This window comes from Atractosteus spatula, chromosome 5 (assembly GCF_055471065.1).
Source record: "Atractosteus spatula isolate fAtrSpa1 chromosome 5, fAtrSpa1.hap1, whole genome shotgun sequence".
NCBI lineage: Eukaryota > Metazoa > Chordata > Actinopteri > Semionotiformes > Lepisosteidae > Atractosteus > Atractosteus spatula.
In genome coordinates, this window is record NC_142710.1 from 42,873,695 (window position 1) to 42,892,241 (window position 18,547).

The 18,547-nt window shown below is 46.4% G+C and overlaps 1 protein-coding gene across 1 annotated transcript in view; it reads right to left on the minus strand.

Moving 5' to 3' along the window:
• The window catches only part of LOC148835125 (PDZ domain-containing protein 7-like), a 38,737-nt gene extending 29,369 nt beyond the window's left edge, over positions 1-9,368 (minus strand). Inside the window, exons 1-5 of the mRNA XM_088917718.1 lie at positions 9,200-9,368; positions 7,497-7,634; positions 6,809-6,983; positions 5,385-5,561; positions 3,000-3,147 (exon numbers count right to left, since the gene is read on the minus strand). Coding sequence (XP_088773844.1) covers positions 3,000-3,147; positions 5,385-5,561; positions 6,809-6,983; positions 7,497-7,634; positions 9,200-9,368 — 807 coding nt within the window. The remainder of the gene's footprint in view (positions 1-2,999; positions 3,148-5,384; positions 5,562-6,808; positions 6,984-7,496; positions 7,635-9,199) is intronic.
• Between the last annotated feature and the right edge of the window lie 9,179 nt (positions 9,369-18,547).

The following is an 18,547-nucleotide window of genomic DNA, read 5'->3' on the forward strand; positions in this document are numbered from 1 at the left end:
CAGGTTCAAGTTCTCATTTATAGCTGTTACTTGTGGCTAGAACCTTACTTTACAGATGATTCTTTTGTGCATGTACTGTACTGTATATGGGTGTTGTTTGTGTGTTTTCTTTATATCGTCTGCTGCTGTAAAACAAATTGCTCCTTAGGGATAACAAAGACTTTCCCTCTCTTTCTGGCAGGAAGGTTTTCTTCCAAACTAATCAACCACCGGAGTACACATGCCCTCACTTTCACATCAGTCTCTCCTCCCATGACCCTGCCATGAACCCTCAGCTCTCCCATGACTCCCAGGGCCCAAAGCTGCCATTCTTCTGTTTCAGCCAGAACCTCTGGGACCGACTGGCTAGACAGACACATTTTTAGTATCATTATTATGACAAGTTTGCAAATGTTAATGAACTATTTGAGTGAACAACAGTTTTAAATGTGCTACAATTGCTGTACAATCGAGGAACTGGCTTTCAATAACATTCCAGAGGGGACCAGCCCAGGGAAGGCTCTGCTGCTTCTGTCCCACAATGCAAACAGTGGCTCAGCTCGGCAGCATATCAGAGAAGTGTCACAAAGCCAGTCTCATGACATGTTATTGGGAAACCAGCTCTTAGGACACAGAACACAGAAAACCACTTTCATTCACTGCAGCTTGTTGTAGAGGCAGCTTAGCTATCTTTCAACCCTCAAGCCTCACCTGGAGCCATGCCTACCCAGCAAGCTACCTGCAACCCTAAACATTTTACAGCTTGTTGGAGCTACTGCACCATTATATCTGCACAGTGAAGTTTTTCTACGACTTTCATTCTTCTCTTGTTAATCTGAATTCCTGCTGTATTTCTTAAGGTGGGTAAGGGAATGAGATCCACATCTTCCTTCTTCTCCGATCTGACCTCTCCCCCTCTCTGGCAAACCTCTTAACTGCAGTTACCCAATCCTCTACCTACAGGTCAGCAAAGGCCACCAACTCCTTTGATCTAACATTTTGGGTAATTTACAATTACCTATTCCCATCCCAAACCTTAGCCTTAAATTAATGTTTAAATTTGATAATATTCTCAAACCCTCTACCCCCTACGCTGCCCCACACTCAATAATGCCAGAAGACACAGAAAATAGGGGATTTAGGAACAAAGCCTGCCCAAATACGGGCTATTTGTTTAACGCTAAGGGAACAAAGCAAACACATAAAACAAGACTAATAACCTGATCCCCACAGGCTTGTGAATAATGCACATCCTGCAGCTATTTTTCACAGGTGAAACCCAAGCCTTCTCGAGTAAAGTGAGTCACACAAGAAAGCCCTGGTTGAATGCCAGCTGTCCATCTCCCCACACTGCCCCACTGCTGCACTTAATAAGAGGCTGTGTTGTTTAACGCGCAGTGACAACAATTAATGCACGGTAGCACTTAGCCACATCATTTGTTATGTGGGTTGACTACAGAAATGATCCTTTTGAAAAGAAATACACATGCAAATGACGTGAACCATATTTCTTATATTTTCTTGATCAAAAATTGATTTTTCATTATGTTTTAGTTCTGCAAGCTCTTCACCAGGAGGGTTTTTTTTTTCTATTCACCAACTGAAGTTGATGTATTTAATTCACTTCAGCACTAACAGTTATGAACTGTTCTATGAAGCCTGACATTCCTTTAACCTGTCCACATAAATTGCTTGATTTTTTTCCTCAACTGCTGGAAAGAACCTGCTCACGTACTGTACTGGCAGGTAATTTCAGTATGCCTTTCGCTAGTCTTGCTCACCTGCTGCTGCTTGATGCCTGTTCTTAGGAAGTACATCACACAAAAACCCCATGATTAAACATCTACAGTATACAGTAACACTTTTCAACTCAAAGTACCCAAAGTACCAAAGTACCCAAAATGCTTTACATATAGTAAGAGGGGCCCTACTTTATCCCCCACTGCAGTGCAGCTCCACAGCAAGGCAGATCAGGTGCAGAGATGAAGAATACAGTAGTTTGTATAAATCAAGTTAAAAGGGAAATCTGTGCGGTCAAAATGTACCAAGACACTGGGGTTAATACCCTTACTCTTACAAACGGGGCTACTGAACTTTTAATAACCAAGCAGCCAGGACACACATCTGAAAGAGGTCAGGTGGGTAGCTGCGTCAGCATGCGTAGGCTGCAAAGGAACAAGTAATAGGTTTATTCCATGCTGAAAAAAAGAAGAAAGAGAACACAACGTTTCGGCCGTGGAGCCTTCTTCAGGTGTGAGAGAGACAGGGCAGTAGGCAAAGGTAAAGTAGCGGGAGAACAAAGGTTGGGAGGGAGGAGGAGTGAGAGGCGGGAGCAGGGGACAGGGGAACCACCTCTTGATTGGCCTCTCTTTCTGTCCCCTGCTCCCGCCTCTCACTCCTCCTCCCTCCCAACCTTTGTTCTCCCGCTACTTTACCTTTGCCTACTGCCCTGTCTCTCTCACACCTGAAGAAGGCTCCACGGCCGAAACGTTGTGTTCTCTTTCTTCTTTTTTTCAGCATGGAATAAACCTATTACTTGTTCCTCTGAAAGAGGTCTCCTCCTATTGCACAGTGACCCTAGTTACCATCCTGGATCATTGGTTTAAAAAGCCTGGTCCAGAGTGAAGTCACCTACTGGTCCAACAACACCAGGATTATGTCCTTGGATCGGTAAGCTCCTTTGGGATCTTAAACAATCATTTAGTCGGGACTTGGCTTTAACATCTCACACAGCGTAATCATTCACTAATACGGGGGGAGCCGGTCTGGGAAACTTTGGTCCCGAGGGAAGAGCCCCACCCATTGGTACACCTATGGCCTTGCAGCGGCAACCTGTTTTTCTTTTAAAAAAATCCCAGTGCTGACCAGGCCCAGCCTTGCACAGTTTCTGAGATCAGTGATCACGCTGCTGCCCTATACCCACACGAATCCAGACCCCTCATCCAGGGACCACATGACCAGCATGCCGTTACGCCCAGCTTGGCCGTCAGTGCCACTGCAGGGGGCACTGCAGCCATTACCTTGATGGTCAGCATGATGTGGGTATGGCTCTTCAACACCTCCACTGCGCTGCTGTGGCTGATGTCTTCAAAGCTGACCCCATTGGCGGCTAAAATCTGATCCCCCATTTTAATCCCGTTTTGTTCTGCCAGGCCTCCCGGATCCAGCCTAAACACATAAAAAAAACCATCACAGACTGTAACACCACACAAGATTTTGCTTCAAAGGCTGGGTCTTAATATTGCCTACATACAAATGCACTTTTCTATACATCCTCTCTTTATTTCTCAGCAGCACAGATCTCAATTCTGATTTCTAAAACCTGCCTATGGTTTTACTGAAAATGTTGTAAATTATGGTTTCAAATTGGCTACTCTAGATCTGCTTATCTAATTTAACCAATTCACTGGGGTGGAGTGGTGGCTCTGTGACTAAGGATCTCTGCCTAAGGCTGGAAGGTTGCCAGTCCAAATCCTGTGGCCGGCAGGGGAATCCTACTCTGTTGGGCCCCTGAGCAAGGCCCTTGACCCCAGCTGCTCCAGGGGTGCTGTACAATGGCTGACCCTACTCTCTTACCCCAGGCTTCTCTCTGTCTGTGTGTCTCATGGAGAGCAAGCTGGGGTATGTGAAAAGACAAAATTCCTAATGCAAAAAAATTGTATAGGGTTAATACAATTATGTTATTATTATACACCTTAGCTATTCACTTGAGTGTGTGGTAACCTGAAAGGCTAAGAACATTAGAGTGTACACAGCCAGAAAAGAGAAGAGGCCAGTCTTGTTTGGTTTTTCAGTAGCTAATTGATCCAAAGATTCATTCAGACAGTTTCTTGAAAAAGTAGCAGCTTCAACAACAATGTAGAAATTGCTTTTCCTCGTGAAAGTGGGTGTATGGAACAACAGGGCTTCCAAATTTCACAAGGAGAAATCAAAAGTTGGAGAAACCACATACAGAATTGTAAGCAAGATTTTAACTTTAAGCAACTTGGCCTGCTGGCAAAATGGGTACATGTGCCCATTTTTGTAAATAAAACAGGCAATAGTACATTAATTTAGCACAGTACCCCTTCTATACTTTTCTTTCTAGTGGTGCCTGTGTCTGCACAGTCCCCTAGCCAGAGCTGCATGAAGGACAGACTGCAGCCAGAGCCACTCTTCTCTTGGCCATTGGTCAGTGATGTAGGACAAATATTTCAATCTCAATTCAATCTTGAAAAATTTTCCTATTTTTTAATAATTTTCTAAGTATTTGTTTATTAAAAACAATTAAATCTAATTGTTTGTAGAACATCTGCCTCCACTGTTGGCACAGTGGCAACGTCATCATACATATGTTCTAACACGTGGTTATAGTGTTAGTACAGTACACACTAATTAAAGACAATTCATGTTTAATTGTGGTATGGAGTGCACAGTTTCATTTCTGGAATACGTTAGCTGAGTTATGCAGCTCTGTACCAGTCACCAGACTACTTTGAGGTCTGAAGTAGTTCAGGTGGGGAGCTGTGTCAGCAAGTGTAGGCTGCAAAGGAACAAGTAACAGGTTTATTCCATGCTGAAAAGATAAGAAAGAAAACACGTTTTCGGTTATGGAGCTTTCTTATAAGATAAGAGAGAAAGATCACTTTAATAGCCATATACAATTTCTTGCTTTAGAAATTTCTCTTTTTGCATACCCCAGCTTGCTCTCCATAAGACACACAGACAGGGAGAGAAGCTTGGGGGCAGAGCGCAGGGTCAGGTATTGTAAAGAGCGCCTGGAACAGTTGGGGTTAAGGGCCTTGCTCAGGGGCCCAACGGAGTAGGATTTCTCTGTCGGCTGTGGGATTTTAACCAGCAACCTGCCAGCCACAGAGCCACTGCTCCACCCAAACTGAAGGAAGTACTGCTCACACCCAAAGAAGGCTCCACAGCTCAAATGTTGTGTTTTCTTTCTTCTATATTCAGCATGGAATAAACCTATTACCCCTCACACCAGAAGAAGGCTCCACAGCCAAAACATTGTTTTCTTTCTTCTTTTTTCAGCATGGAATAAACCTATTAGTTGTTACTTTGAGGTCTGTTAAAATATGATGATTTTGTAAAAACAACAGGAATTGATTTTGTTCCTAGAGGTTGTCAAGAAATGGAGGGATTAATTTCAAAGAACAAGCCGAAAAAAAAGCGGACTGTGTGATGTAGAGGCTGACGTTGATGCTGCTGCAGGAGTCAGAAAAGGCTACCAAAAGAACAGAAGCACATGTGGAATAACTGGAGAATTTGCTTTTTAAGAGGGCAGAGCAGCAGGCACCGGAAACAAGCAAAGGAGCCTGTCTCTTCATAGCTCCCGCCTAAAAGAAAGCAGGTAACAGGCAAATGCATGCAGAACACAAGTGACCCATGGTATTCCTTTCTGCAGCCCATACTTGGAGACGTAGATCCCGAGGCCGAACTCCTTGCCACCCCGGATGTTGAAGCCCAGGCAGTAGTCATCGGAGGTGGTGTAGAGGTGCACGATCCGCCGCAGGGCTCCGTCCGAGCTGGCCTCGGAGGGCGTGCGGCCGCTCTCTTCCACCACCATTCGGCGGTGGATCAGGTCGACCCTGCAGTGGGGACACAGGATCAGTCTGTGTGCCCCGCTGCCTGCTGAGGTCACAGTTCGCTGGCTCCGAGACAGCAGCTCTCCAGTGCCAGTCTGACAGGATTAAACCTGGATCACTTTCCACTAAAGACTATGAAATATGGCGCTTGTACTTTAGAGGGATCACAAAGGGTAAAGCACAAATTACAATCCATTCAGTTAGACGAACACCTGGGCCATTAATGCACCAAGAGGCTGGAAAAGAGAAACAGTATCTTAAGGCATGTCTTACAAAGACAAAGAAATTTTACTAATCCTATCATACTAAAGGAGCTGCTCTAACAAGCGTGGGGTTGGTAAATGTCTTGTTATGTGAGTCTTCAGTTGGCCCTTGGCATTACTGAACTGCTGGCTGTGACTATACAATGGAACACTGGCACACGCTTCTGAAGCATATGGCACATTGGAAATGACACGCAACTTACATGAATTAGAAAATACATTTTACAGTGTTAAGAAATGTTTGGAGTTGACTGTTAACTACAAAGACAAGTTCCCTCTTGAAGACGGTGTATTATGAAGCATGTGCACATAAACACCGCTTCAGTCTATTGGTTTGCCAGTCTCTCATGTATCCAGATGTGATCACGTGGTTTGTGCTACTTTCCCCACAAGTAGGTGAAATGAACCATCAGTCAGGCCCACAGGATTATTGCATGACATGGACATGCTATAACAAAACCCTGGCATTCACGGGTGGGCTTTTAGGCGTCAGTTGCTGTACTGCACTTTGAAAAGTGTTAAAAAGGCAAAACCATCAGCTTAATCTAACCTAGCAAGAGCAAGGAAATCCCATGATCCAAGAAAGTCTTGCTGTGGTTTCATAGGCAGAATAACAAAGCAACTTCCGGCTTTGACATGTCATCATGGCATGATAACTGGTTTGTATAAAATAAAACTGGGCACTAGAAAATTATTAAAATCACTCTATATGCATTGGCAGGAGGACTTTCTCTGCTCCAGAGGTCAAATTGCTCTTTTTATCACCTCCAAATAAAGCCTAACACCAATTCCAAAATACACGCTAGAGTAAGCTTTTTTCTTTTTCTACCACCTGTAGTGTTGGGCTCTAGATTTTGAATCCTTTTTTTTTTCTTGTGGGACTAATTCCAGGGTCGGATTCTGCAATAATAACCAGGTCCCTCCTGCCTGCTTCCACACTACAATGACAAAGAGTATTGAACAGAGAGGAGTCTGGAGAGGGCCTACCAGGTGGTCTTCTCCTTAGAGAAGCGGATGCCAGGCACTTTGCCCACACGCCTCACGACCATGCGCAGGCGGTTGTTGCCCGTCAGGACCTTGACCGCACTGCTCATGGTGATGCTCTCCAGGTTAACCCCGTTGACCTCCATGATCTTGTCTCCCACGCACAGCCCAGCCTGCTCTGTGGGCAGAGTCACACGCAGGGAGATGACATCACTTCCTCCAACTCACCCTTGACTAGCTTTATTTACAAAACCATCTGTGGGCAACTTATTTCTCCAGAAACATGACAGCTATTAAAACTATTAAAAAGATTCCATTAAAAGCTTTTTACTATGGTGGGAAAAACATTCATCTTATTTAAGCGCTTTGAGAAGCCACCTTTAAAGGCACTATATAAAATACAGATTATTATTATTATAATCTTTACATAAAGTCTAACAAAAAATATATAACTGCACAAACTTGTCCACACCTGTATAGCTTCTTGCACTTTAAAAATTTTCACATCACTTTTTGCCTGTGATTTTTCTCCTAGAAACTAAAGGAAGCCTAATTCCACTGCCTGAGAACAGCATTGCTTTCAGAATAAATTCACGGCTGTTTGCACACTCTTCAGCACTGTCTTGTGACACTGTCACTGTCACTGTCAGCAGGCTGGCTGAACACGGCGGCGTTTCTCTCCCCCACTTACCCGCTGAGCTGTTGTCCTCCACTTTACTGACGAAGATTCCCAGGCCGTGCTCCGAGCCTCCACGCACACTGAAGCCCAGCTTGCCATCGGCACTCTTGTCCACCGTGATGGTGTGGATGTCCTCGCTGTCGTCTCCACCTGCGTCGGTCAACAGAGACAAGACTGCTCTGGAATGACTAGAGACAAAAAACTGCAGAACCCTGCCACACTGAAATGAGCTTTTACAGCATTGACATAAGGAGGAAGGACATAAGTGGAAACTAGTCTAAGAGCAATTCAAACTGAGAAAAGACCAAAGTCTGTGCAAGTGTGGAACATGCTATCCATTTTATTTAAGTCAAAACCCTGCTTTCCTTCAATGAACAATGAGATCGGATGCTTTGATCAATTAGCTACTATCTACTAGCTAGATGGAGCTGAATGGCCTCCACTTGTTTATAGCCATTCATAGGACTGTAGAGAAATAACCACAGAACACTGCTACATTAAAACAGCTTTGGCTTTCTGCTACGATAGCAACTTTGGCATGCAGGGCTTAACACAGAGACTCAGCCAGCAAGCTGACATTTCCGCCATAAAGATTGGGGGCAATTTGTAATCCTATTACTTCAATGGTGCTCATTTTAATATGGCAGTGCTCTGTTACTGCTCTGTATGCTTCTCCCTCTTGTGGGTTTTAGGGGAGCTGTTCTGAAACAAACATCTACTCTAAAAAAATATTTAAGTTATAATACTTAAGACTTTTTCTTCAAAACAGTCATCAAAACCACAAAGGCCACAACTAAATAGTAATACCCAATATGTTGCTATTGTTAGAGAAAGCACTAAACAAACCTCGATACAACCAAACCTTAATCATATGTAAAAAACCAGGCAGACGCATAGGAACTTTGTTTTCTTAAAGAAGGGAGCTTCCGGTAAAGTCCTGAATGCACTTAAATGCACGTGAAGATTGTGACTCTGAACTCAGTGGTGTTACCAGGTCATCCCTCAGACTTGGGTTAACATTGAGCTGGACCCAAGCCTCCACTGTGAAACAGCTTGAGCCATACTGGGTTTCATGAGCTGCGGGCTCTTGTATGAGAGCCCAATTCATTGCAACTGTAGAATTAGAGTTGTGTGCCACATAGGGGCTCAATATAGCCCATTTAGGAAGGACCATGAAGGACAGTGAGTGGGTCTGTCCAGCTGTCACACTGGCCCACACACTGCAGGTACACACCATGGTCACGCTGGGCCCAGGCACACCTTGTGGTGTGTACTGCCGTATTGCTTGGGGTCCATTTTGATGTGCAGCACATTGAAGTGTTCTGCAGCACAGAGCTTTACAATGCAGCTGTCAAACATGTTATCTTGAGTTTATATCCACAGAAATGATGTATAAGGGATGGCAAAGTGGCTTAATGATTAGCATTGCTGCCAGCTGGGGCTTCAAATGGGTTCAAATTCTTGGCACGCTATCTGTGTGGAGTTTGTATGTTCTCCCTGTGTTCACACAGGTTTATTGGCCTCTGGGAGAATTTGTCCTGGTCTGTGCCCATGGATGCCCTTTGATGGACTGGTGTCCCAGTGCTTCCCTGCAACCCTGAATTGGTTGAAGCACTTAGGAACTGCTTTCATTCCTCACAGGCACAACTTGCACATGAGTCTATGGACAGGGAAAACTGGGAATGAATAACACAGGAAAGCACCCCCCACTGTACCGTCGACGGGGGAGTTGATGAGGATGACCCTGCCCATGGGCGAGGGCGAGCGGAGGCCCCTGGCCTGCCCGTTCTGCTGCCGCTGCTGCCTCCTCAGCAGGTGGCGGGCCCCCGCGTGTGTGGCGCCGTTAGTCATGTCCCTGCGCCGGGGGTCGAACGATTCAGCCATGGCCCCCAGCGCCGGAGAACTTCCGGACTTGCTCAGACTGACCCGGGTCCAACAGCCCCACCAGTTCGGCAGAAGTTCATGTCCACTTGCAAAGCAGTTCTCAAAAGAGGCAGGACCCCTCCACCCGGACAGAAAACCGGTGGCTGTTAGCAGCAGCAGCAGCAGCAGCAGCAGCTCTGTGAAGAGCTTGGCTCTGAAAACACGTTCGTAATCCGAAAGGCACGCGGGCACTGGACGACAGTCTCGCAGGGGGTCGACTTGTCCGGGCTCGGAGGCACAGCTATGAGGAGAGCTATAGCGGAGAGCGCGGTGGGGCTGGGGCGGCACCCGCGGGTGTCAGTGTCCACTCCGGGTCCTGAACAGCGTCTCCCAGCACTGCGGGCCAGGCTGCCACACGACGGCTGGTGCGCTCCTGTCCCCTGCACGGCCACTAGCTCCCTCCAGCGCCTGGCCATGATAGAGGGCCTTCACACGGCTGAAACCAAGAACACAGGCCGTGAGCCGCGCCGCCCGACACAAACAAAGTGGCGTCCATGCAGAGGAAGCACATGGCACGCTAAAAAGCAACAAAGCAAGAATGAGATGTCGGACTGCCGTCAATGAAAGGCAGGGCTTTACAAAAGCTATGTCAGCTTGTGTACAGTCCGTCATTAACACCAAACAGAAAGACATGTTGTCATGAATCATGCTCGGCACACTGGTTTATCTGAAGGCACACCAGATAATCTCAAAATTTGAACTACTGTGGGGACTCGTCCCTCTCCTTCACACTGCCCTTCACCCCTGACCTCCACATCCTGGATCCCAGGCCTCATAGTCGTTCAAATTGCAGTATTGATTAAACTGTTGAGATACCGTACTCTTCTATAGTGTATGAGTTCTGGTTACCGCTCACATACTCTAAAAATTGTGTCAACTGGTTGAATGCATCTTTTTAAGATTCTGTTGAGATGATCGGACATTAGTGAATTGTTTTACTTTAATAATAATAATAATTGCTTACACTTATATAGCGCTTTTCTGGACACTCCACTCAAAGTGCTTTACAGGTAATGGGGACTCTCCTTTTACTTTAGTTCCGTATTTGAGTCGTTACTTTCAAAAAAATTAAACTTGTACTCACAAAAGTGACACTGTAAGCTGTCTTGAGGTAAGCTCACTCCTCTTGCCCGACATAGATGATAAACTCAGCAATGTACCAGTAACTACTGATAAAAAAACACCAACTCGCTCACGCCAGGACCTCGGACAGCGTTTGTTTTGTTGGAGCAGGAGTGACAAGCAAACGCAACACGGTATAACACTACACCGTGCGAATAACGAACTAAATTACTCTTCGTACTGTGGATGGCTGTTTGGATCTTACCCGACGTCACATACTGTACATTTAAGACTCGATTTCCTCTCAATCAACAGCTGAGTTTTCCGGTCTGTGCGCAGTTACCGTTAAAATAATTTTGAGATCGCGGTTCCCGGCACCGAACACGTTATCTGGTTTCAGCTATTCTCAAAGGATAGAGAGGCACACAGCAACGTTAACAGTAACCTGATTATAAGCTGATTCTAAATAGGTCATCAAACATAATGTAATAATTATCTACAAACTGACATCAGCTCACAGAGCTTGAAAATTAGTAACTAGGACGTATGCCGACTTTAACGTCCCACGTTCTAAAGCTCCAGCCATGTAAAGTAATTTCGAGAGCATTACCTGTCTCCATGTCGTGCACAATGACCTCACCTGGGGACGAAGCGGCTGTTAGCTAAGTGCCAGACCACCCTCTTCAATCAGCTGATTGGCTGCCCCGAAAGCGATTAAGAAGGTGAAACGATGGCCGGTTGGCTCTTTGAACTGCCAATCATTACCAGACACGCAAAAGTTGCACAAGCTTCCCAGTTTTTAACAATTTAAGTTTTGAAAGTAACGGGGTTGTTGTCTTCACTAACTGATACAGTTCTTGTTATGGCATTTGAAGAAGTCCTTCGGAATGTCTGTGTCAGTAGGATTTGGCATTTTCTTAAAAAACTTAAAAACGTCTGAAGTTAAAGATTCTGTGTTTTAAAACTTTCACCGTGTAACCCGGGTTTTTAAAATCAGTCTAAATGTTATTATTAAATCAAGGGCGATTAACAAATATTGACACAAAAACATTTTATCTAATTTTCTAGTGTACTTTGTCAGATTTTTCTGTGCCTTTTTTGAAATACCCATTAGACCATCAGCTGATGATGAACTTATTTCTTACAGCGGGCTAGTGGGCACAGGGCATTCTGGTTGTCAGAGGTGTACTGCCACCTTCTGGTGTGTTTTTACAGATGTCCACAAGTCGAATACAGAAAACGGCCCAAGAGTCCTCCAACGTGGCAAACTCCAGTTGGGTTTTTGGGTACATTTGGGGACTACCTCCTAGTTTACGTCTGAGGACATGGACGGGATTTGAGGTCATTAACCGAAATCTGAAGACTGTAGACTATACGTGTAGATTAAACGTGAAGCGGTTATTTACTTTCATACTTACACATACTTATATACAGCGTGTATGTGTGTATTCTGTTTTAATTCTACAACTGTTCAACATACAGCATACATTTCTTAAGTTTGATCAGAATTGATCCGTAATTATACGTAGTACAACCCCAAAGGTTTGGGATGGTAAGCAGTTTTGCCAATCGAACCACAAATCCAAAGCTTTAGATACAGGTTTAACACAGTTTAATATTAATTGCGTGCAATAGAGAGAGTGAGGGAGTACATTAGTGGTCACTTCAACATAAACTAACAACAATGTCCGATGCAGATCAATCGGCATTGAATCAAAATGATTTAATTTGTTATAGCGTCTTTCGCATTTTGTAAGTAATTAATGCAGTGGTGCGACAAACTGCGTATGTGTCCCTGAAGTGGCGCGGCTCCATTAATTCAAACCAAATATGAAAGTATTGTGGCGCCCTCGCCTGGCGTTGCGGTGAAGGGCAGGACGGAGTCTAAGGGAGCCACTGGCCAGTACTGTTGACCATCAGGAACGGCTTTACACCGTGAAAAGGTTGCCCGATCCCTATAAATAGTTAGCCCCCGTTTTGCACCCCCTTTTATACCTCTACCCACTTACCACCCCATACCTGCGTACTTGTACCCCAAATAATCCTTGTGTGTTGTAGCCTGTTTTCACTGGCTTTTCTTTGCTGCTGTTACTGTGCTGGATGCATCTCCAACTATTAAAGCACTGAGTTACTTATTTTGTGTGGTTTGGGAAGTTCTTGTTTTGTATAAAGGGCGGAGATATGGTAATGAAATGCTGTTTGGATTTCTGAATTGTATGAGTTTTGGGTTTGATATTTGCTTATGGTGTAGTGGTATGTGCTTTTATGTTTGTTTGTGATTAATAAAAAAATAAAAATAAAGCACCGAGTTTCTGTTTGCATTCACGCAGACCTGATTGTTGCACTACAATTGGTGTCAGGAGCGGGAAGGATGGACGGTGATCTGCGACACGTCAGAGTCTGAGAAGCGTCAGTTCCCTCAGCGGAGGAGCGGCAGCAGCCGCCTGCAGCCAGCAGCCAGAGTGGCTCTTCGGCACCAACGGTGGCCACAGCCCTTATGAGGGCTACCTAACAGCGCCTCACCCGGCGAAGGAGGGGTTATTCCCCGCGGAGGAGACGGCCAGCACGGCGACAGCGGGTCACCTGTCACCGCTGTGAAAAGAGAGGGCCTAAAGGGGGGCAGGCTGCCCCAAGAGGAGTGCTACACCCCGCCTGCCATTGTGGGAAGGACTGGCCACCATGGGGGCTTGTTTCTTCCCTGCCTCATGGAGGGCAGACCCTGGTCCAAGGCAGCTCGACCATCACCCTGCTCTGACAGCCAGACCCCAACGATGGGCACCCACCAACCTGCGCCTGAGGACAGTGACCGTGCTGTTTCACTAGGGTGAAAACATCCCTTCTATCTCACCCCAATCCATGAGGACTGTATTCTGGGGTTGGACTGGTTGCAGTAGGTGGGTGGTTACAATGACTTGGGCTGGCGGGAGTTGGTGGAGCAGGGGGAATGGACCCGTCTTCCGGGGGGGTGTCCGGGACCTGCAGGCTGACCGGATTGGGAAGTGGAGGCTGCGGTAGCAGGCGTTGCTAGGGCCTACTGGAGCCGTGAGTCTTGGGGCGAGCGTGCCGGGGCTGGCCTCCAGCATGTGGTGGCCAAGAGCAGGGGGGAGACAAAGCGTGCTGTAAGGGAGCTCTTCCTGTGTAGCGGTGAGGGCCTCACTTGAGACTAGCAGTGGTGGATAAGGGATAAGGACTGCACCCACCTGGCTCTCACGGAGCACAAAATTGACACCGGGGACGCACGGCCCATGTCAAGTGGACGGCCACGGGGCAGACGGTTCGAGAGATGGCCGCAGCGGGAGTGTGATCGAGCCCTCTACAAGCCCATGGTCCACTCCGGTTGTCTTGATCTGGAAGAAGGACGGCTCGTGGAGGTTTTATGTTGACTATAGGAAACTGAACGAGGTGGGATGTTACTTTCCTGGGGCATGGGGTTGGCCCGCGAGGGGTGGCTACAGACACGGGAAGGACGTCACAGTGTGCGACTGGCCAACGCCCCGCACCGTGGCAGAGCTCTGCAGTTTTCTGGGGTTGGCGTCTCACTACCGGAGGTTCGTCTGGAACTTCGCCAGCCTTGCCACCCTGCCTCACAGAGAAGGGGTGCTGTTTTGTGTGGGATGCGGAGTGTGAGGCGACTCCTCACCCCCAAATCCGTGAAGGCTCTCGGCACCCTGTGGCAGGCCTTGGAGGTGACGAAGGGGGTGCTAGGCAGGAGGTGGTAGGTACTCTCCAACAGCGAGGTCAGGTGGCAGCTGGTGGTGCCGTTGTCGCTCCACAAGGTGGTGCATGGCCAGCCGTGTGTGGGGCACTCTGGGGCGATTCCAGGGCCACTTCAATTGGGGTCTCTGCCACTGGGCTATGTGTAGTCTGCATAGCTGAGAAGAGCCCTCCCAAGCACTCCTCCAGCAGCATCAGGTGGGGACACCCATGGAGCAAGTCAGGGTGGACATACTGGGCCCATGGCCACACACTGAGGCAGGCAACTACTACTTCCTGGTAGTAGTGGATTTTTTTACAAAGCGGTCTGAGACTTACGCTCTCCCAGATCAGAACACAGCTCCTGTGACCGAGACCCTATTAGAGGGAATGTTCGGCAGGCTCGGGGTGCCAGAGGAGCTCAATAGTGACCGGGGGCAGAATTTCGAGTCTCAGGTGTCCAGCTTGGGGAGCAAGGGAAGGTGGCTCCCTTCGGGGCTCACGAGGGAGCGCTCGAAGGGCAGGGCGTGGAGGAGCCCAGGGAGCAGCCAGGTCCAGACTCCCCCAGCCTGGGGGGGCGGACCACCAGACTCCACCTCGCCACAGCGAGTGCTCTGGTCGGGCGCTGGAAGCTTTTGTGTCACGTAGCTGGGTTATTTGATGTCTGCGAGGCGCCAGACGTCCCAGGTGGGGGCAGCGTGGCGCACTCGTCTTGCGTTGCGGCCGAAGAGCGCCCGGCTAATGTGTGCAGCAAAGGACAGTATGGGAGTTGTAGCCTGGGCGGGGATTAAGGGCCACTGGCCAGTGCAACTAACCACCCAGTTGTAAATACTGTCAGTTATTCCCAGTTTGTACCCCTTTATTCCTGTACCCATCTTCCACCCTCTATTTATGTACCTGTACCCCGAATGACCCTAGTGTGCCATAGGCTACATTAGGCCTTGTTTTTGCTACTGCTGTTGTGTTAGATGCTTATCTGATAATAAAACATTTGTGTTTTTTGACAAATGAGATGACTTTCTTGTTGTTTGTCCTTACCAAACCTCCTGTGCTACAATATGAAAGTATTTAACATCTCGTCCTGATTTTCAGAAAATGATTCCAGTCTTCTATAAGCTCTAGGAAATATATATATAATATATAAAACTCAAAGTCACTGAAGTTTTTTTAAAAGGCAGCTATTAATTTTTGCTTCAGTGATAGTTTACTGTTGACAGAGTAATGAGATGCTCTAGTATTATGAAAGTCTTACGGTACATCTTTGCAGAAAATGGGTTGCATACTTAAAACTTCATATCAGCAGCAGGGAACTCCCCTAGGAGATGACCCGGCTCATCGTTGAACATCCCCAGGTAACCCAATTTTACCTCCTCCCCAAAATCCCCAAACCCATCACGCCCCTGGAAGCCCCATCGTCTCAGCATGCAACTGTCCGACTACTCACATCTTGGCCTTTCTCAACAGCCTGATGAGACCGCTGGTTAAAAGGCTCCCTTCATATATCAAGGACACTCACTATGCCCTCCAACTTTTTAACAATTTCCAGTTTCAGGGTCCAGAATGCTACATTTTTACAATGGATATCATGTCTCTCTATGCCATCATTCCCCACAATGATGGTCTTACAGCCCTCAAGCACACACTGGACAAACGCACAGTGCTGGATCCACCCACCCAAACCCTTGTACGCCTTGCAGAATTGGTTCTCACACTCAGTGCCTTCTCATTCAACAACCTGTTTTAGCAGCAGGTTAGTGGAGTTGCCATGGACACCAGAATGGGACCCAACAATGCCAATATTTTTGTTGGTTGGGAAGAAGAATGCTTCTTCACTTCCTACACTGGCTTTGTCCCTGACCTCTACAAGCGGTACATCGATGACTGCGTCGGTGCTGCCACATGCTCTAATGACCAGCTAGAGTTCTTTCTGCATCACTTCACCAACTTCCACCCGTCCCTCAAAGATACAGTTAACATATGCTCCGCTACTCTTCCGTTTCTAGACGTAAACCTATCCATTAACCATCCCTGACTCTCTACTTCAGTCTACTACAAACCCACGGATTCACACAGCTATCTCCTGTACAACTCATTTCACCCCAAACACACCAAAAACTCTCCCTTTTCCACAGTTCCTTCGGCTATGACAACTCTGCAGTGACAACATTGATTTCCAGAACCAAGCACTCAAAATGTACTCCTTTCTCAACAGAGGATATCCCACCCATGTTATTGACAGGGCCCTCATCCTAGGCAAAAACAGCCCTCGGACCATCAACCCCATCAGGAACTCCCGGCCTAACAATCGCATTCCTTTGGTGTTTCCCTCCCACCCTAACACACTCTCTATCCCCAGGACCATTAATGACAACTTTCCTATTCTACAGGATGATCCCTACATCGGGGCCCTCTTTTCTGACCTCCCCATCATCTCATATCGCTAACCACCTAATCTGTGTAACCTTCTTGTTCACAGCTCCATTGACCCCCCTCAGCAACCATCCACACCAGGCACTTTCCCCTGCAACAGAGCTTGCTGTATCACCAGCAAGTACATATCTAACACCACACTCATTCAGAGCCCCTCAGGACAATTCTGGATCACCCAGGCAACTTGGGAAACCAGAAGGAGACTAGGAGACCGCTTCAGAGAACATGGTAGGGCTGTGACGATTAAAGATTTCTCCAAGCCCATAGTTTCTCATTTCACCTTTGACAGGTCTCCGTCTGCGTTCTCAAAGAAAGGTTTCTTAACTCCTCTTCTCCCGCCTTCTCCACTCTCCCAGCTTTTGTTCTTCTGTGCTATTTAATCTTTGCTGTCTGCCCTGTCTTTCTCTCGCCTGAAGAAGGCTCCACAGCCGAAACCTTGTTTACTTTCTGCTCTTTTCAGCAGTGAATAAACATACTGCATTACTTAAAACCGTGGTTCTTGGAGCGCCCACAGGTGGTACGCCAGATGACCCTGGAAACTTGTTGTGTGCACTGAAAAATTGGGACAGGTTTTCATATTTTCTATTTTAATGAAAATAGTATATGTGTCAAATACTCAGCCTACTGTACGTACTACGATACTGCGCGCGCTAATACTTGAGAGGACACGAGAGCTACAATGTAATTCTATACCATTGTATAGGAATTCGTGCTACGAGTGTAAGTGACTAGTTGTATTTTTAAAAAAAGTTATCTTCAGAAAATAGGGAGGTAGGAGAATGTGCATGATTTTGGAACACTGGAAATCTTGTGAGCACAGGAAAGCGTGATAGGTAACACATTTAAGGACTGTTCTAGGTTATTTTGAGAAAAATACACCGAGCGTCTCTGTGTTTCGCTCCCATGCGCATGAAATAAAAATGTATTTTAACTTCTGAGACGGACTCCTGAAATGGAAACGAGGAAAAATGCAAGCTTGTGGATTGCTAAAGCAGATAAGCCCCACACTATTTGTGAACAACTGTTTACCGTTGGCAAAAGAGCTGACACGTACTATGAGTGGAGAAAAAGCTGCTAAACAGCTCGACCTGCTGCCCCCTTCGAAAGACACAGTCACTCGTAGAATTATTGATATGGCGGTTGATGTCAGAAGTACTCTGATAGGGCCTTTAAGGTGAGCAGATGCTTTTCATTGCATTTAGATGAGTCTGTAAGATGCCTTTGAATTGGCCAATTTGCTCGTTTACGTTAGATACGAGTTTGAGGGTATGTCCCGTGAGGACTTTCTTTTCTGTAAGCCGCTACCCACAAGAACTACAGGAGAGCACATATTTCAGTTTCTGAATGAATTTATCGAAGAGTGTTATCGCCTTGATAAAATGCGTCGGAGTTTGTACAGACGGTGCTAAAGCGATAACAGGCAGACACAGCAGTGTACTGTAGTTACACGAATTAGAGACGTTGCTCCAGAAATGAAGTGGACGCACTGCAGCATCCACCTCGAGGCCTTGGCCGTCAAGAATATACCTGAGGCTTTAAAATCTGTTAGACTGTTGTGAATTGTATCAAGGCTCGACCAATGAATTCACATCTGCTTTGCTCGACTAAACAGGCTCACCCCTCTCACTGAAATTGTGCTTTTTTATTGTTTATTTTTAATTGTTGTTGTTCCTTTGTCATTCTGTAAAGCGCTTTGAGAAGCCAACTTTAAAGGCGCTATATCAAATAAAGTTTATTATTATATTTATTATATGTGTGTGTGAGTGTGTGCGCGCTTGTGCTCATGTTGATCATTGAGATTTTCTGGGGTTCCTATGAGAAGATGACTTGTAAGTGGTACTTGGATGCTTTGGTTTGATCAGGGGTGGTACTTAGTCCAAAACGTGTGAGAACCACTGATTTAAAACATCACGACATTGCTCTAATTTCCAGCATATTTGATATATTTAGTAATA